This window comes from Marmota monax, unplaced genomic scaffold (genome assembly GCF_021218885.2).
Source record: "Marmota monax isolate L192 unplaced genomic scaffold, Marmota_monax_Labrador192_F-V1.1 WCK01_AAM20220418_F8-fsc00006, whole genome shotgun sequence".
In the NCBI taxonomy this organism is placed as follows: domain Eukaryota; kingdom Metazoa; phylum Chordata; class Mammalia; order Rodentia; family Sciuridae; genus Marmota; species Marmota monax.
Window position 1 is genome coordinate 16,791,880 of NW_026693712.1, and position 20,197 is coordinate 16,812,076.

The 20,197-nt window shown below is 37.3% G+C and overlaps 1 protein-coding gene across 7 annotated transcripts; it reads right to left on the reverse strand.

The window, feature by feature from the left end:
• Positions 1-1,123: 1,123 nt before the first annotated feature.
• On the reverse strand, positions 1,124-18,277 carry Rnf14 (ring finger protein 14). Of its 7 annotated transcripts, none has more exons than XM_046460078.2 (10): positions 18,125-18,263; positions 16,173-16,279; positions 15,545-15,718; positions 14,120-14,281; positions 12,935-13,086; positions 7,597-8,124; positions 6,494-6,722; positions 5,953-6,125; positions 3,126-3,256; positions 1,124-2,504 (listed from the first exon to the last, which is right to left on the reverse strand). In XM_046460078.2, the coding sequence occupies exons 4-10, from the start codon at positions 14,271-14,273 to the stop codon at positions 2,447-2,449; spliced, it is 1,425 nt and encodes a 474-aa protein (XP_046316034.1). In that variant the 5' UTR covers positions 14,274-14,281; positions 15,545-15,718; positions 16,173-16,279; positions 18,125-18,263; the 3' UTR covers positions 1,124-2,446. The 7 variants fall into 7 exon arrangements, with proteins under 7 accessions (XP_046316034.1, XP_046316033.1, XP_046316035.1 ...); XM_046460077.2 differs by lacking the exon at positions 18,125-18,263 and adding an exon at positions 17,405-18,115; XM_046460079.2 differs by lacking the exon at positions 16,173-16,279 and having other exon boundaries at positions 18,125-18,260.
• Between the last annotated feature and the right edge of the window lie 1,920 nt (positions 18,278-20,197).

A 20,197-nucleotide genomic window follows, 5' to 3' on the forward strand; every position in this document is an offset into this window, starting at 1 on the left:
TTTTGTCCTTAGGTACAAAACTCTATTCCATCATATACTTTTGTGACATGGCAACTTTCCCCAAACTCAGTTGTTTTACAGGGTAGTCAGGGAGTTACCCCAATCTTTTATTTTACTCAGAAACAAAAATACTCTACCCAAACTATACCATATCAAAATCAGCTTATAACTATGCCTCAAAAATAAGGCTTTGCGGGGCTGGGGGTGTAGCTTGGTGGTAGAGTGCTTGCCTAGCAAACATGAGGCAATGGGTTCAATCCTCAGCACCATATAAAAATAAAGAAAGAAAGATATTGTGTCCATCTACAACTCAAATTTTTTTAAATTAAAAAAATAAGGCTTTACTATGTAACAACAAATCCCACCATTATGTATAATTATGATCTATCACTAAAAAATATGGGTAAAAAATAAGGCTTTATAAGCCTTAAGTTCTTTGATAAAATTAAGGGATCAATATTTTGTACCTAAGAAAGGAAGAAAGAAAACATTCAGGTGAATAAATACCTGTGTTAGGTTTTTAAAATCATAAAAGAAGAAAAATATCCTTCCATTTCTTTCACAAAACCCTACTATGAAGACTTCTTTCCTACATCTATGATATCATCAATATACAACAGCTTAAAATAAAATGATCGGTAGCAAATATCAACCAGCTTATGAACTAGAATTTCTGAGTGGCTACTACTAAAAAATTCCAAATTATTCAATCACTTTTCTTAGGTATACAATGAATAATCATTTGTCAATTTCCATTTCTTATCACCAACTTATTCTTTAACTTCAGTTCTCATATAAAATGTGTTAAATGAAAGTCCATAAAACATAGTTGTTTAAACAAACATGAGCCTTAAAATCTAGGCTCAGTCACAAGCCCAGATAAGAAAAGAAAGTTCTATTCAGGACTTTCTTTTTCTCACTTTAAGAGCTATACCTGGGTACAGGGTTTTATGACCCCTTGGGTACAGGTGTAGCTCAGGGGCACAGTGCATGCTAAGCATACTTGAGGTCCTGGGTTCAATCTCTAGCACCAAAAAAGTAAAAAGTTTAATAGTTTTAAAATGTGATCAGTTGCCTCGATGACAGAACAAACAGCAGCAGCAACTCTGTTCTAATTATAAGATGATTTTTAAAAACTATTTTTATTTTTAAGATTAAGCATCCTCATTGACAATCCAGAAACACACTTGCTGACTTTTTGGACATACACACCTAAAACAGTTAAAAGTGATTCCTCAATTTTCAATGACAAGGTAGAAGCAAAAACATGTTCACAAGCTGCAACTGAATTCTTCTATCCCTCTTTAAAAAAAAAAACAACAATATTTAATTTGCTAAGCCACTCACCAAACCATAAGGAAAAACAATTTTCCAAAAAGCCAACAAAATCCAGAAATAGGAATCTAGGTATCAAGCCAAAATTATCATCCAAAGCACTGCTGTTGCAAAAAAGCCAAATTCCCATAGCTCATTAGAGAAGACCTTTAAAAAGAACTCAGGTTAGGGCTGCAACTACAGTAATGTATATAGGTTCAAAAACCAGATAATTAAAGAACATTCAGTTTGTTCAGCTTGAGAATACATTAGGCTTTCTCTTGTTTCTGCAGAGGAAAATGTGTGCTGCTGGAATTAATATTAAAACTGTCCTTGCAACAGAAGGCAGGGGAAGGGTAAAAGGAGAAAATGTAGAACAAAAATGTAAATCTAAGCTCTACTGCCCAGGAAAGTAGAATAGGGCTGAAATTCTCCCACATCAGTTTCATTACATTATAGATTTGGCTCAAAATCAGTGAATTATATATATCACTCATAAATATCAAGCCACCCACAGTGTTTGTGGTGCTGAAAAATATTTCTTAAATTATTATAAATTTCTAAATTCTAAAAAGCATCAATCAAAATAACACTGGGCCATCCAGTCATAGAGCAAAAAGCTTCCTCCAAAGAGAACTTAGCAGAAATTTCAGTTGGAAGGAATGTGAGTAATGTGGAGTGAATGGGATCAGGCTCTCAGTACGATTTTAATAAGGCTTCTACCCACCCCAGCTGTTAGGAGTACTGAGTGGGCTCCAACAGAATGTCTCAGAGGGATGCTTCTTGGAGACAGGTCTATATGTTTAATTCCTGACCCTTCTCCTTACCTAAAGCTTGGGGAAGAAAATAAATATTTACTTTTTAGTTAAAAAGAGCTTTTGGCATATTATATTATTTAATATTCTGTAATTTTCATTTTCTGAACCTTTGGCTTATAATTTTATCAATTTATGATACATGGAAAAATGTGTGAAGGTGCCATAATCAGTAGTACCAAATGAAAATATAAACTTTGCTCTTCCTTATCTTCTATGAATGCATGGTACCCTAAATATCCTGCAAAGTTACTTTGTACACTTGACAAGATTAGGGCAAACCATTCCATTTCCATATTATGAGCAGAAAGAGTTAACTAGTCTTCAATCTCATCTTCCCAAATATCTCCATTAACATCCACAGCATGGAACAACCTGGAAGCATAAAATAAGGTACATATTTAAGCACTTCAATAAAACTAAATGTAATGTTTTTTCTCCTCTCAAAACCACTTTCTGTACTGTTTTAATACATCTGTGTATATCTTTTCTTCTTTTTAATCACTCCATAGAGGAGGGCTGACATCTGGGTCTCTCTCAGCAAGCTGCCTTAAAGTTAATAAGAATAGTTCTTTTAGCTACTTGTGGTGGTACATACCTATAATCCCAGCTACTCAGCAGGCCGAGGCATGAGGATCACAAGTTTAAGGCCAGCCTCAGTAATTTATCCTATCTTAAAATAAAGTAAAAAGGGCTGGGGGTGTGGTGTGGTTTAGTGACAGAGTGCTTGCCTATAATGTACAAGGCCCTGGGTTCAATCCTGAGCACCAGACAGACAACAATAACAACAAAATTGAGAGGAAAAAAAGTAAAGTATTTTCAGACAGTGTATATTCTCATTATTAAACTCACTTTCAAGAAACTAATATAAACATTTATTTGGAAAATGTAGTAGAATTCTCTAAGTCCGAGTACATAAGTAAAACATGCGATTTGTAGTCTGCAAATCAGGTACCAAAAAGTGCTGCTAAGTCTATGGATTCTGTGTATACATACCTGTTAAAACATGGGGAATCGGGATCAGTAAAATGTTTGTAAGGGTTTGCTCTAGATAGAAAACCCATGCAAATCCAGCAGAAATATTGCATACAGCCAGTACATGTCATCTTGTTACATCCATCTAACTTCTGGTGGGAAGGACAAAAAGAACATTATCAAGGATGTAAAAGCAAAAGTGAAAAACAAGTGCCAAAAAGATTCCATATAAAATTCTAGTTTTCTCCCTGTTTTCATATAGAATTGAAATATACAGGTAACACACCACTATTTAATGCTTACAATTTTGCATTACAAGTAAAATATAGAAAATATTTAGTAGGTATTCTACAAATAGATACTTAGCAAAATCGTTTTTTTTTAAATATTTTTAGTTGTTAATGGATCTTTATTTTATTTATTTATATGTGATGCTAAGAATGGAACCCAGTGTCTCACATATCTTTTCTGATAAACGGTAGATACAAACCAAACATATATGACTATATATGTAGTTACATATGACCATATATATGACGATATATGTAGTTAGATTAACATTAAAATGTTTGGATTAAATGTTTAAGTTTTAAATTTTTACATAAACCTAAATAAATATTTGGTATCAAGTCTTCCAACCTATTCTAGGGCTAAGGCATATCAGAAGTGATCAAATATAATGCCAGGTTCCTATGTGTGTGTGTATAAACACACACACACACACACACACACACATATAAACTGAAACTGGAGAATATGTAATGCCATCAATATTAACTAGAGAATCACCACTAGGTTCAGTTCAGATATAAAGGATTGGAACGGTAGTTATATTTTGACTTTAAAAGGTTAAAATTTTGGCAAGAAATAACAGATTTTTCTAATTATTTGACTCAGATTAATAGAAAAAAATTTCTCTACTTTCTAAGTATATACTTGTTAAATGGGTATGCTGCTTTCCTGGGTAGTTTTGAGGAATAAGATGTGACATTTTTCCCTCTTGTATTGGGGATTGAACTCAGGGCTGCACACATGCCAGGCAAATGCTCTATCACTGACTTTTTTTTTTTTTTTTTAGTTTTCAGCAGACACAACATCTTTATTTTATTTTATATAGTGCTGAGGATCAAACCCAGCGCCCTGCACATACCAGGCAAGCGTGTTACCGCTTGAGCCACATCCCCAGCCCTCACTGACTTTTTAATGTTTTTATTTTTTTTGGTACCAGAGGTTGAATCCAGAAGTGCTTAACCACTGAGCAACATCCTCCACCCTTGTTTATTTTGAGAAAGGGCCTTGCTAAATTGCTAAGGCTGGCTTTGAACTTGCAATCCTCCTGCCTCAGTGTTCTGAGCTGTTGGGATTACAGACCTGAGCCACTGCTCCTGGCTCTTCCACTGCATTATAGCCCTGGTCCTTTATCTCATTTTGAGACAAGGTAATGCTAAATTGCCCAGGCTGGACTCAAAACTTGCACTCCTCCTGCATCAGCCTCAAGTAGCAGGTGCCAGTGTGCCTGGCCAGATGATGATTTTTTTTTTTTTTTTTTTTTGCGGGGGTAGTATGAGGGTAGAACCCAGGGACCCTCTACCACTGAGATGCATCCCTATCCCTTTTCACAGTGCTTTCTTATAGAGACAATTATTCTCACAGTTTATCCACCTCAGAATTGAATGAGTTATGCTTTACCTATTATTTTTTTTATTTTGAGACAGCATCTCACTAAGTTTCCAAGGCTGACCTCAAACTTGAGATCCTCCTGCCTCAGCCTCCTGAATAACTGGGATTACAAGCATGTGCACCATACCCAGTCAGATATGATTTTTTAAAAGTTCAGAGGTAGTTAGTTGACTGTATCTCCAGTATGTCCTCCTCTAACTACCTACAGTTTGAATAAGGTTTGTACCCTCCAAAACTCATGTTGGAGTTTAATTCCCATTGTGGAAACTTAATCTGACTATGGTGTTAGAGGTGGGCCTTTGGGAGAAGATTAGGATTAAAGTCATGGCGGGGAGACTGATTAGAAACTGATGAAATTATAAGATGAGAGACTACAGGAAACACACACTCCCTATCTCTTGCTATGTGATGGTCTGTAACTGTCTTGGGACTTTGCCAAAAAGAAGGCCCCTCAACGTTAGACCAGAACCTAAGCCAAAATAAACTCTTTTCTTTATAATGTATCCAATCTGGAGTAAATTAGCAAGATAAAATGGACTAAAGCATAACCCATTCAATTCTGAGGTGGATATACTGTGAGAACAATTGTCTCTACAAGAAAGCACTGTGAAAGAGAAGTCTACGTACGTTTCAGGTCAATAACAAACTCAGTGGAAGTGCATTGCTGTTAAGTGCAGCTACTGGGAAATCTGAGGCAGGAGGATTACAAATTGAAGGCCAACCTGAGCAATTTAGCAATACCCAGTCTCAAAATAAATTAAAAAATAGGGCTGGGAACGTAGCCCAGTGGTACAACACTTGCTTAGTATACACAAGGTCAGGGCTGGGGTTGTGGATCAGAGGTAGAGCGCTCGTCTACCATGCGTGAGACACTGGGTTCGATCCTCAGCACCACATAAAAATAAAATAAAGATATTGTGTTCACCTATAACTAAAAAATAAATATTTTTTAAAAAAGTATACACAAGGTCTTTGGTTTAATACCTAGTACTGCAAAAATAATAAAACAAAGTCAATAACATTGTTAATAGTCAAATTTGCATTTTCTAAGTAAGAAAGCTTAGTAAATACTAAATTGTATTTGTTTATTAACTCATAAAATTGACTAATAATAATGATGACATGTTTTCAAATCTGTTTGCCTCCAAGTCTGATACAAAACATTCACCTGTATGGGAGTCCCACAACATGGGCAACTCTTTGAGTTCTTTTCCAGCCACTCTTTACTTTCCATTTCTTCCAGGGCCTTCTGAATCACCCTCTTACCATACCTCTGTTCCAAAAATCTTTTATTAGCTTCATCTGCTTGCAGGTACTCATTTCGTAAATCTATTAATTTCTCTAGAAAGTGAAATAGAAAATAAACTTTTATACTACTTTGAATGCTAAAAATCTTTTAAATAAATGGCCATACTCTTTGACTGAAACATTTCATATCCTGCCTCTGCTTTCTTTTTTGCCCTTAGCACCTACCATTACCTAATATCCTTATTTATTTTGTTTGCCTGTTACTCCCACTAGAATGCAAGTTCCATGAAGGCAGAAATTTTGTCTCTCTGGTCACTGCTATATGCCCAGAGCCCAGGGCAGTTACTGACACAGAAAGATATATCGGATGAATTCTTCTAAATATAAAAGAATTGAAGCCATATAGCCTTGGTGGAGAAGGGGTAAAGGATACGGGGCCTGAATTCACAGTTACAACATACCTGCAGTTACCTTACATGGAGAGACCCCATGATAGGTCAACCTACACAAGGTACAGAAGGCAAAATTGCAGCTGGAGCAGATGCCCATGGTACAGCCAGGCTCCTGCATCACAGGCAGCTGGCAGCATGGGCGGGGACAGTATACAACATCTGCCATCAGGTCCAAGGTGGACTGGAGGAGAAGGCGGTCATAACGAGCAAATAACTCTGCTTCCACTAGCTCTTTGACCTGAAGGGAAATATAAAACACCATAGGTTTAATAATTCCTTAACCAGTTCTGATCCCGAGGAGATTCTTAGAATGCTGGTATAAATTAGATGGGCACAGAAATTGAAATCTCTATCCTCCTTCAGAATAAACCAATAGGCAATGGTCTCTATCTTGACTGAATGGTGGTAGCATGGATCTACACACTTGTCAAAACTAATCAAACCATACAATTTAAATGGGTATCTCTTATTGTAAATAAAATTATGCCTTAAAATTTTATTTTAAAAACAAAGAAAATAAAAACAAGTAGGATGACTTATGCTAAAGTCTATGAATGATTCCAAAGGATGTCCCCTTCAGATCCTAATCTCACCCCAGTAAAGGCTAGTGATTCCAAGGTTGATAGAATCCTAGCAGATACACAAAGTAAGCAATTATGAATTACTTCATAATTCCTTGAACACTTCTCCTTGTCTAAGACTGCCCATTCCAAGGCCAAAAAAGGTAGCATTTACATTTGCTTAAATGATATATTAAGACCATAACAGATTTTCCGCTCCCCACAAGTACTAGGGATTGAACCCAATGGTGATTTACCACTGAGCTCTATCCCCACATCCACAGCCCTTTTTAAAAATTTTAAAACAGGGTCTTGCTAAGTTGCTAAGGCTGGCCTTGGACTTGTGATCTGCCTGCCTCAGCTGAGTTGCTGGTGTGTGCCACTGTGCCTGGCCAAACTATATAGCATTCTTAATGGATACAGTGAAACAACTTGTGTGCTTGTTCCAAGGCCTTAGATTGCCCCATGAGCTAGCTATCAAGGAAGTCCCTGAGAAGAAGTCTTCTTCTGTGAAAGGTAATTAGGAGGCAACCATTAGCAAAGTCAAGTTACCTGACCAGGAGTGGCCACTGAAGGACACTTTGGTTCTGGGCAATTGAGGCATTGGACTTGGCCATCTTTTATCTGGATTTCAAAGTAGTCCTTCAGACAGGCTTTACAGTACACATGCCTACATTCCAAGAAGTACATGCACTCACTACCCAACTTCTCACAGAAACAAATATTGCACAGGAACAATTTACTATTAAAGCATTTCATCTGCTGAGCTTGATCAAAGTCCAAGATTTCCTGGATCAGACTTGACAATGATTCCACATCCTGTACAGCTCTTTCATCCACAACTTCCTCTTGGTCTATATCAGATCCAGTAGCTCCTCCAAACTCTAGTTCTGTGTTGGAAGAGGCCTGAGCCGTCCTTCTCTGCATTTTTTTCTGAGAGCCCATCTTGAGCTCAAAAGGAGAGACAATGTTCAGGTATGCTAGGGTGTCTTCCTTAAGAAACTGCATCCAGGCAAACAGGACCACGCTGCCTCGGTGCTCTTCCCACAGGTTGTCTAAGTGCTTGCAGAGAGCAGAGAGCTAGGAAAAAGCACATGAAAATTCTGTTGAGTTTGGAAAGAAGAAGCTGCTATCAATTCTTTGATCTCTCTTGGAATATTTTTAATTTGTAAGTTAGGCCCTCACACTTCCTAACATAATTTTTATTGCTATGATAAACTGTGCTACTTAGAACAGTATCAACATTCTTATTGAAGCACTCATATTCAGCAACATGAGCCACAACAGAATACCAAGTCCTAAGTTAGAAGTACCAGGAAAACAGGAGAAATGGCAAAATTCCATATGATGTAAACAAGATTTACATTTTACAGCTGAAATGAAGGATTTTTTTTTTATTCTTTGATTTTGGTTTATACTTTATACCTTTATGCAGAAGAAAGAGATCTAGTTCTACAACAAACTGTTTCTTTTCTTTTGGGAATCCTAGCCCTGTAGGTATTCTGGAATTATGGTTAGAAAAAGAATAGTTAAAAAATATCATCCAGGACTGGGGATGTGGCTCAGTGGTAGAGGGCTTGCCTAGCAAGCCTGAGGCCCTGGGTTTGATCCACAGCACCACAAAACAAAATCATTCAAGAAAGAAAGAATAATCTTTTCAATAAATGATGACGGTGGGGCTGAAGTTGTAGCTCAGTGGTAGAGCACTTGCCTAGCACATGTGAAGCACTGGGTTTGATCCTTAGCACCATATAAAATAAATAAATAAATAAAAATATTGCATTCATCTACAACTAAAAATGCATTAAAATAAAATAAATAGTGATAGCAAAATTGAATATTTACATGCAGAAGGATAAAACCAGACTCTTATCTCTCACCAGTTTAAAAAACTAAAACCATAAATGTAACACCTAAAACTATGAAACTACTACAGAAAACATATGAGAAATGCTTCAGACCACTGGAATGAGCAGGGCCTTTTTGGATAAGACCCTAAAAGCTTAGGAAACAAATGCAAAAATGAACAAATGAGATTACTGCAAACTAAAAAGCTTGTGCACAGCAAAGGAAATAATCATCAAATTAGGAGCCAACCAATAGTATGGAGAAAGTATTTGTAATGTATACATCTGACAAGGGTTGATCCAGAATACATAAGAAACTCCAAAAACTCAATAGCAAAAACAAACAAAACAAACAAAAAATCTCCACCAAGTAACTTGATTTAAGTAATCTGGGCAATAGGAGACTAGAGGTATAGCTCTGGGATAAGAGTGCTAATTTAGCATGCAAGGCTCTGGTTTCAATCCCCAGCACTGCAAAAAGACTAGTGGAGGAGCAGAGAGGAATAGACCTAAGTAGATATTTCTCAAAAAAAGAAATACAAATGGCTAACAAGGTATTTTAAAAAATGTTCAACATGACTAATCAGGGGAAGTGCAAACCAAAATCAGAATGAGATATCACCTCATTCCAGCAAGCACAGTTATAAAAAACAAGTGATGACAAGGATGTGGAGAAAAGTGAACCCCTGCACACTGTAGGTGAGAAAGTAAACTAGTACAGCCAATATGGAAAACAGTATGGAGGTTTCTCAAAAATTAAACACAGAACTATAATCTGATCCAGTAATCCCACTACTGGGTATATATCCAAAGAAAATAAAATCAGTATGTCAAAGAGATGTGGGAGTATCTTCACTCCCATATTAATTGCAGCACTATTTACCATAACCAAGAAGTGGACTAAACAATCATCAATGGATGAGTGGATAAGGAAAATGTAGTACATGTATATAACAGAATACTATTCAGACATAAAAGGATCTCCAACCATGTAACTGGAAATCATTAAGTGGAATAAGACAGGTACAGAAAGACAAGTACTACATGATCTCGATCATATTTGGAATACAGAAAAGTTAATCTCATAGAAGTGGAGAGTATAATGGTTGCTACCAGAAGCTGGGGAGAAAAAAGGAGAAGGAAGACTGGGGAAAAGTTGATTAATAGGTACAAAGTTACAGTTATATAGGAGCAAAAAAATTCTGGGTGCTATTGCACAGTAAAGTGACTACAGATAACAAAAATATTTATAAAGAAAAAAGGAAGGATGTTAAATATTTTCATCATAAAGAAATTATAAATACTTGAGAAGACAGATATTTACCTCAACTTAAACTTATATATATATATAGGTATGTAATGTAAACATACATAATGCATGCATTAAAATATCACATATCCCATAAATACAATAAATCTTTATGCTTTTATATGTCAGATAGAGAATAAATTTAGAAAATAAAAATACCACCCAAGTTTTAAAGTTTATTCTAACTCAAAAAGTTAGAAGTTAAAAGTTAAGTCCTCTCAAAAAGTCAATTCATCTGAAGGATTTACTAGCAGACTTCAACCTTAGAGCTTGTTTTTCAGATTTACAAGCTACTTTTAATTAAGCAATCTGGGCTTACATCCAGATCCTGATTAATAGAGGGAAGTGACTAATACTGACCTTGGACATATCTACAAGCCCTCAATATGGTTTGGCTGCCATAGAGTAAGCTTACGCTTTCTAAACTAAGCAACCAAAGTTAAACTATTTTGTCTTTTTCTCTTTAAAAAATGGTCTGTTCAATTTGAAAGGCAAATATAAGAGGATTTTCCATTAAAAACGTAAAATATTTGTAAGTAGAGCTCAGGAATTATAAGCTGCTTTTCCTTTTTTAGGTAAACACTCAAAAATAAGCCTTCCAGATGGCAAACAAATGTTATAAATTTAAACAAGTCAAAAAGAACCACATTTTCTGTTCTTTGCTCTGCACAGTGCTACTGACTAAACCCCATACAGGTAAAATCTTATATACTTATTGGTGAGATAAGATTGGACAACTAATACTATTTCACATTTGCTTGAAGATGCTTATAATATCACTCATGCTTTTGAGAAATGTGCTAACATCTATAAAATGTAATAAATACTTAAAAGGGAAGCTCTGTATGCTGTGTGAGTCACCAAGTCCAATAAAAAACCCATTCTTTGGCCATCCCTTTTTCTTCTCCAGTCCCTTCTCAAAAGACAGGAATGCATGTTAATGTTAATGTGAAAGAGAAAGGGGAAGACAGTGGAAAAGAGCAAGAGAGAGACCATGTGTGTTTACATTGGAGGAAGAATAATGGAAATACCAGAAAACTAAATCCACTTCTTGAATCCTATCTACCCACCCCAATTCAATGAATAACAACAGGTCCATGTGTCAACTTCACTATCAATAGGTAAATTCATAATGCCATGGAATCAGGGTGCAGCAACAAATGAGAAATGAACCATGAAAGAATCTAAGAGACCAACTAAAATGTCAATTATATGCATAAGATTTTGATAAAGAATCATACTGTAATTTTAGCTGTAATACAAAAAATGAACAATCCTCCTCCTCTGCAGCCCCCAACAGGTCAGCATTAAGTATGCTAGAATCTGAAACTACCACTAGACAGTTAACCTGTCCTGTTTGCATGTGTGTACATGCATAAATGCATGAAAGTCAAATATCAAGAGCTCTCTGGAGAAATGAAACTATAAATATCTACAATAATCTGGTCATCTATCAGTGATCTAAATGTCCAATAGTCTTTATCTTCCTGGGCAAATACTCAGCTGTCTTGCATGTACTGGCTCTGGTACAGATACTACAATGCAAAGTAATATACCTTTTTATTCTACATGTATTATCTTTTATAGAGTTAATTTTTTCAAAACCATAATCTCAATTTTGCAAAAGCACTTTCATCTAAAAGATTAGACTGGTGGGTGGGGAAATGAAAATTATATTTTTAAAAACTAAGGAGCTAGGGCTGGGGTCATGGCTCAGTGGTTTAGCACTTGCCTAGCACATATGAGGCTCTGAGTTTGATCCTCAGCATCACATAAAAATAAATAAAGCATTGTGTCCATCTATAACTTTAAAAACTTAAAAAATTTAAAAATATAAGGAACTATTCCTTGAGATCAGCAACTATGACAGGTTTTGTCTTAATAAATATCAATCTTTATCATGACCTTGAGAAAAGTAGCTCTTATTGATCCATTATGTCCCAGAATATATGTTTATCAAGAGTTCAGGTTGAAGAAGTGCATGAAGGCTTCAAACATAAATGATAAAGAGAAGAAAATGCTAATTACCTGATTTAATTAATACATACTGTTTACATTTGTTGAAATATCACACTGCAGCCTATAACTATGTATAATTAAGAAAAGAAAAAAGAATTGAGGATGTTACTAGAAAATATATAACCCAGAGGGAATAAAGGCTCTCAACAAAAGGTCTCAAACTTTAATGAGATCTCTACAAGAACTGTACACGTTTCTATTTGTGTATATTTACAACTAAATGATACTAGTCAATAATTATTGATGAATATATAGATTTTTAGGAAGAAAATCGCTTGGTATATTTACTCAAGAAATTCGCTTATTATAGCTACCTTAGCTCAATTTTCAGTCCTAATTACATCTTTCATTTAAGGAATGGATTTTAAAAACTAAGAAAAAAATATTAACATCTATGAAAAACGAGGACCTTATAGTCTCCATTACAATAGAGATTAAATTTAAAAATAGTAAGACAAGAAACAATATACTTGATTAAAACTTATTACCATTGCAATTCATGATTAATCACTTCAGTTACTGCCATTCCTTTTTAAAACACCAAACATTTTCAATTCATTAACATTAGGATTCATGAAGGCAAGTGGGAAAAAATTACAAAATCAAAGTCATTTGTTCTTCATGCACTGAATTCAAGATCATCAAAGTAGTCTTCAATTAAAGATGATTTTGTAAGGTTCTAAAATGGATAGGAGAAATTAAGTTTTGGGTCTACCTGAGTTGGTGACAGCCATTTGCCACTAAGTGTGAATGAAGGTGGGGAGGAGGATGGATAATCTGGTGGCAGTTCAAAGTTCAGCACAAGTGGAGGCAGAAAGCAAATGGTGTATTCAAAGCCACTAGTCTGGAGACACTCATTTGAATTGCCTGAACCAAAAACAAAGATTAGAAAGGATCAGTTGATCAACACTTGAGTGTCCATTACTGTTGAGCAGTGCTCAAGAAAGATTAATGCTTTAGTTGAGGGAATAAAAACCCTCCCCCAAAGCACTTTCTATTCCCTAATTTTAACTTCATAGCCACCACTTAAAAAAAAAAAAAATCTTCTAAGCCCTCAAGAAATCTACTAAACACCATGAAATGTGTAATGAAGACATATAACATGTTATTATATAACACTTCTAAGTACATTTCCTAACATTAATAATCAATGTTTTGTTTTGTTGTTGGTTATAGTAGACAATTAAAGATGTAATCCAAAGAAAAAGATGTTTATTTCTATCAAACAACCATGACTTTCTTAGACTAGGATGTGCCAAATACCCACAAATCACAGTTGAGAATGTTTGTGCCAGCACAATGATCTCCAGCTTGAGGACCTGTTAAAGCACACAACACTCTCACAACCAAAGTTTCATTTAAATAATCACTTGTTCTTTATTCAATATCCCTAGAGTAGAAACATTTTGAGAAAGCATGCATCAAGGTCTTCTGTATTTGTATCAAAAGCAGCAGTTTTGTCTTTTTGAAGCAAACAGCCACAGAGTAACAGGATATGTCACTTGTTTATGATAGCTGAAATGATTCTGGAAACCAAATAGTATCAACAACCACCATGGTACTTAAAGGCTTTCCCAAGTTTTACAGGTATATTCTTTCGTTTTCTCTTTGATTATCTCTATTAAACTATCAGTGACTCACGGCTGTAAACTGCTAGTTAGAAGACAGAATGCATGAAATATGCAGGATAATACCTCAATCCAGTGGTCAAAAGGCAGAATGAAATTGCAAACTGCTTATCTCCCATTTTTTAAAAATAGAAACATGCATTAAATCTGTACTACTACCATCTATCACTAATGCCTAGAAACACACAATGACAAATAGTTTAGAGTACACTAAACATTTGAGAGTAATCTTTATTTAGAAAAATCTGAGTAAGAGAATATTATTAACTAACCGCTCACAAATATCTTGAAATTTTGTGGCAAATCCAAATAGATCCTGGTTTCTCCACCTTGGACAGACTCTGCTTTTCTAAATTCATCTCCATCATAAATACTCGCCAGGGCCAGCAATTCATCCTCCTGAGCTTCTCGGTCTTCTGACGACATTTAATGTTCTGAAGAATTGAAGATAATCGTTCAAATCAGTTAAGAATAGAAATTATACAGAGTTGGGGAAAGTTTAATAGTACATAAAACAAAAAGTTCCTCACAAATAACTGCAAAGGATTAATCAATACTCTCACTTTTCTATTAAACTAAAAATGACAGCCATATCTAGCATTCTACTAGCTTTGCAATAAAATCTTTTTTAAAAAGGGTGCTTATGGTGCTTCCAATTGTTGACCTTATCAGTTAGGTATCATGACTGATTCAGGGGGGAAAAGCACAATTTAAAAAAAAATTCAAAAGAACAAATAAAGCTGGGAATATAGCTTAATGATAGAATTTCAGCCTATCATGAATGAGATTCTGAGTTCAATCCTCAGCATTGCAAAAAAAATAAAATAAAGGACAAAGTGCAATCTACTTTGACTTATCCACTGAACTTAGCAAAACCTTGTTCACCAAAAGGACTGGAAAGAATATCTGATATGCATCTTAAACTTTTATTGTGAGGAGACTGTGTTGAGCATTATAGAATATTTAACAGCATCCCCTGGCCTGTACCCACTAGATGCCAATAGTGCACCCCCTCCAAGTTGTGACACTCAAAAATATCTCCAGATGGGGAGTAAAATTGCTCCCAAATGAGAAAACTCTGTTCTAGATAATGTTACAGACATAGACACTATATAAGAAAGTTAGACAACTGAGCAAGCATCAAAATAATAGATTTCTGAAAAGAATACCAAATTCCAGATAATTAAATGGGGAAAATATGCAATGAGAATCTATAAAATTACTTTAATAAAAACAAAAATATTACCATCTTGTCAATTAAAATGTTGTATGTAACTACAGTTGTTCCCTCTCAACTGCAAACTTGTTTCATTGACATGTACAAAAGTGAAAGGTTAGGACTTGGTTTTACAGATTATAAAAGTTGACACTGTAGCTGGTGATGTAACTCAGTAATAGAACTTGCCTAGCATGTGTGAAGCCGAGTTCAATCCCCAGTACCAAAAAAAAAAAAAAAAAAAAAAAAGGGCTGGGGATGTAGCTGACTGATAAAGCACTCGCCCTAGCATGTGTGAAGGCCCTGGGTTTGATCCCAGCACCATGACACAAAACGGTGACACCAAAAAATTTAAACAAAATCATTTAAAATATTCCATTTTCTAGTTATGTATTTTTTCCAACAAATGCTAATGGCTCTGTTTAAACTGCATCCCTTATCTAAGGCACAGTGACATGTTCTATTTGAGGTCAGTTAGTACCTGTTAATAACAACCAGAAGAAAATGATATTAACACTGCAGTCTGAATTTCAGTTCTGTTTGGAATTTGTGCAAATCCCATTTATTCTCCAGCCAGTGGAGCTGAGACTGCTGAAGCTGGGTAAGAGGCCAAGATGTGGGACTCATATTAAATATACTATAGAAATCCTGCCATCTGCAGAAAAGAAATATGAAAGATGGTGTTAGGACCCTGTCCAAATTTAAGTTCTGAATTTTCATTATGACTACTTATGTCAAACACAACCTAACATATGGCCAATCCTAATTTACAGCTGCATAGTACTCTCCCACAACAGACTGAATCAGGTGGTTAAAGGGGCAACTGCGTGTTCTGCAGCAATGACAGAGGCCTTCTTATCTCACTGCACTCAGCCCAGAGAGGAATACAAGGTCATATGAAAGGACAAGATACATGCCCCACAACAAACATCTTCCTACATTTGTTTTTTATTTTTCTCTCCTTCTTCTATTCATTTAACTCCCCATCCCCCTCCAGTTTTTCCTTTCTCCTATACATGAATTAACCTTGGCAGTGACATTCAAGGTTAGCTCAATGTCGATGGCAGGATAATATTTTAAAACAAGAGAACACATACATGCATACATACACTTTTTAAGTTTTATTCTAAATGCTTTAGAGTCAGACTTCTAAACTGGGGTCCACAAGAAGGGAAGTGTATTCCAAAGATGGGTTATGGAGAATCCAATGAGTACCCTGAAATTATATGAAAAACACTGTATGAAACCATAATTTTAAAACCAGATTCTCAGCCAGTTTCGGTGGTGCAGGCCTCTAATTCAGTGCATGAGACCGAGGCAGGAGGACCACGACTTCAAAGCCGGCTTCAATAACTTAGTGAAGCCCCTAAGCAACTTAGTGAGAACCTTTCCCTAAATATAAAAAGGGCTTGTGATGTGGCTCCATGGTTAAGGAGCCCCCTGGGTTCAAACCCAGTACTAAAAACAAAAAGCAGATTCTCAGATGTGTGACTTCCAGATAGGACAAGAATAATATTCAGAATCAATTTTCATTTATTGAGCATCTACTATGTACTATGTTGGATCCTTCTGCATGACTTTTAAATCTTCAACAATTTTACCAGGTGATAACAGGATTAAGCAAGCTTTTTGGTTCTTTCCATTAAAATATTTATAGATGATATGAAAAATGAGCTTATAGTTTTAGGTTACTGTTCTCCATCTTGTCTGCACATTAGACTCTCCTAAGGAGCTACTTTTGAAAATCCCCAAATCCAGGCTATACTCAAGGGCAACTGAATCAGGCCTCTAATTCTCCAAGCTGTCCAGGTGATTCCAATATGCAGTCAGGGCTGAAATCCTGTACTCTTAAGATGTACTTCCCTTCAATAGTTCTCATGACCTAGCACACTAGACTTCAGCTGCTTAAGTTGCCAGTGGGAATTAGGGCCCATTTTCTACTGATTCCATCCCCTCATCATCCGAGGCCCAATCCAAAAGCCCTTATTCCACTCAGCACTTTCCAAACAGACACCATGTCTTTCTTTAAAATGCAAACATTATGACATTGTCACATCCCACCTGATGTTACAGTAGCTGATGAATTTGCACTTCCTCTCCTACTAGTCTGTAAAGGGAGAAGACCAAATCTTTCATCTGTGTATTGTTCTCGTCATCTAGTAGTGCTTTGCATTAAACACTGGAAAATTATAAATGGATCGGGGTGATACGCAGTGTACTGGAACTAGGGGATCTAGGGGCATGGTGTTCAGTGACCACTCTGCCACATCCCACTAGAAGCAGGAAGTTGGGTCAGTCGTCACAATAACATTAAGAACAGTAACAATTAGTGAACTCTCACCGTGTCAGGCGTTGTGCTAAGCCCTTTCAATGTATTAACTGATGCTGAGTTCCACAACCACATGAAGCAAGTCCTATTACTATATCCATTACACAAATAAGAAAAATCACAGCGTAGGTTGACTCTCTGGCCCAAGGTCACACAGTTACTAAAGAACTAAATCTGGATTCACAACGCCCGGTTTCTTCATCTGTAACACGGGAGCAACAAGAAACCCTGGCGCCAACAGACAAGAGATAATTCAAAGTTTAATATTAGTTGTGGCAAACCGGAAACCGCTACAGCAGTGAGGGAAGCCCCTCCTCCGCCGGCTTTCCCTACAGCCTCAAAAATGCTACTCATTCTTCCAGGTCACAGCGTGCAGACTCCAGCCCTGCAGTCAGCCCCGCTCCGGGCTCAGCGGGTCGCTGCCGGTCTCCACTGCTGGCCACCCGGCGTGCAGAGCTGTTTGTGCAACTCAGCAACTACCCGAGGCAGGCCCAAGCCGAGCTGCCTGCCCAGGGCCAGAAAAAGAGCGCGCTGTGCGGCCGGGCGCGGAGAGGGCCCGCCCAGGGCGTCCCGAAGGAGCAGGGCCTGGACCTTCCTCTTCCTCCTAAGCGTCCCAGTGGGCGTCGGGCCAGGCTGCCGGGTCCCAGGTCTGCGAGCCTCGGGCCGGCTGAACAGGCCCGGCCCGGCCACCAGTCTCTGCCTCGCGCGCCCAGAGCGCGGTCCCCTCCGTACCTTCCGGCAGCCCCGCCGTGCCGGGCCCGATAGTTCCGCTCTCCGCCCTTGCCCGGGGCCCCCGCACCACCACTCGCCGGCCAGGCCTAGAGACGCCCAGCTCAACCAGCGCACCGCCTCTTCCGTTTTTAGAGCTGTCAGCTGAGCGGGGCGGATGCGGCAGGGCGGCAGCGGGCGTGGGGACTGCTCTGCGCAGCCTCCGGGACCATCCCGGTTTCCTGTGCGCCCTCCGCAGGCCATAGGCGGCGCTGCAGGCGAGCCAGCCGTTCCCACCACCACCTCTTGTGCTTCTAGAGTCGATACAAATTCAGGTTCGGGGAACATCTTGGTCAGGGGACTCCTTTCAGTAGTTGTGGTTGGGGGCCGTGAATTAGAATGTTTACCAGTTCCTAGACATGAACTCCAGTCCGTGGTCCACTTGGAGTAGAGTCCCATAGCAATACTAGACCTGCGCCTCTAGGAGGACTAGGCAAGCCTCCCACCCACCCAACTACCTTCTGAGAATCGCTGCCCATCTTTCTCGCACCTCCAGTATGAAAGCATTGACTTGTTGCTCATTACAGTGCTAACTACCACATTTATTAAGCAGTTGAATGCTTCAAGCATCGTATGGTTTTATGTACATTTTCTCCACATTTAAACTTTTTTGATTTAAGTATCATTTGTAGAATAACATTAAACAGAGACATGAGGTAGGAGGGAAAGGGAGAGAGAAGGGAAATTGCATGGAAATGGAAGGAGACCCTCATTGTTATACAAAATTACATATAAGAGGTTGTGAGGGGAATGGGGAAAAAAACAAGGAGAGAAATGAAGTACAGTAGATGGGGTAGAGAGAGAAGAGGGGAGGGGAGGGGAGGGGGATAGTAGAGGATAGGAAAGGCAGCAGAATACAACAGTCACTAATATGGCATCATGTAAAAAAGTGGATGTGTAACCGATGTGATTCTGCAATCTGTATTTGGGGTAAAAATGGGAGTTCATAACCCACTTGAATCTAATGTATGAAATATGATATGTCAAGAGCTTTGTAATGTTTTGAACAACCAATAAAAAAAATCTTTAAAAAAATAAGTATCATTTGTTATTCTCACTTTACAAAGGAGAAAATTGAGATTCAGATTCAACAACTTAACAAAGGCCACATGATTATTTAGATATGAGCAGGAGTTAAAATTGCATGCTTCCTATCTCATTCCATAATATAAAAAATAAAAATGTGAGGACATTTTAAATTATTAGAAAAATATAATAAGTCTTTATGAACTTGGATTAAGCAAACGTTCCTTTTCTCCTTTTCTTCTTTGAAGTACTGAGGATTGAACTTTTATGCTGAGCTACATCCCCAGCCTTATTTGTTTGTTTGTTTGTTTGTTTATGCAGTGATGGTGATTGACCAGAGGGTCTTGTGCATACCAGGCAAATGCTTTACCACTGAGCTACACTCCCAACCTGTATTTTTTTTTTTTATTGTGAGACAGACTCTTGCTAAATTCTGAGGCTGTCCTTGAACTTGTCCTTCTGCTTCAGCCTCCCAACTTGCTGGGATATCAGGTGTGAGCCACTGTGCCCAACAGGCAGTAGTTTCTTTTACAGGACACAAAAGGCACAAGCAATAAAAGGAAAAAAAATAGATAAAGTGGATTTATCAAAATTAAAAACTTTGTGCTTCAAAGGACAATATCAATAAAGTGAAAAGACAAACCACAGAAAATATTTGCAAATCATGTATCTAATAAAAATTAGTTACCTAAAACATCTAAAGAACTCTAGCAACTGAACAATAGAAAAATGGACAAAGGATCTGATTAGGTACTTTCCTAATGAAGCATGGTCAGTAAACGCCTGAAAGATGCTCAACATCGATAATTATCATGAGGAACCTCTTCACACCCACGAAGATGGTTGTAATAAAAATAACAGGAATTGGTGAGGATGTAGAGGAATTGGAACTTTCATTTACTGTTAATTGGAATGTAAAATTGTACAGCCACTTTGGAAAATAGTTTGGTAGGTCCTCAAGAAATTAAGCATAGAGTTAAAATGAAACTCAGCAATTCTACTCCTAGATAT

Bases quoted from the DNA above. Each gene is read 5' to 3' on its own strand.
- Rnf14 (XM_046460081.2), bottom strand. From the start codon at position 14,273: ATGTCGTCAGAAGACCGAGAAGCTCAGGAGGATGAATTGCTGGCCCTG. The intron at 13,087-14,119 runs GTTAGTTAATAA...TTTTTGGTTCAG, and splicing joins TTTCAAGATATTTGTGAGCG to GCAATTCAAATGAGTGTCTC. The intron at 6,723-7,596 runs GTAACTTGACTT...ATTTCCCTTCAG, and splicing joins CAGTGGCCACTCCTGGTCAG to GTCAAAGAGCTAGTGGAAGC.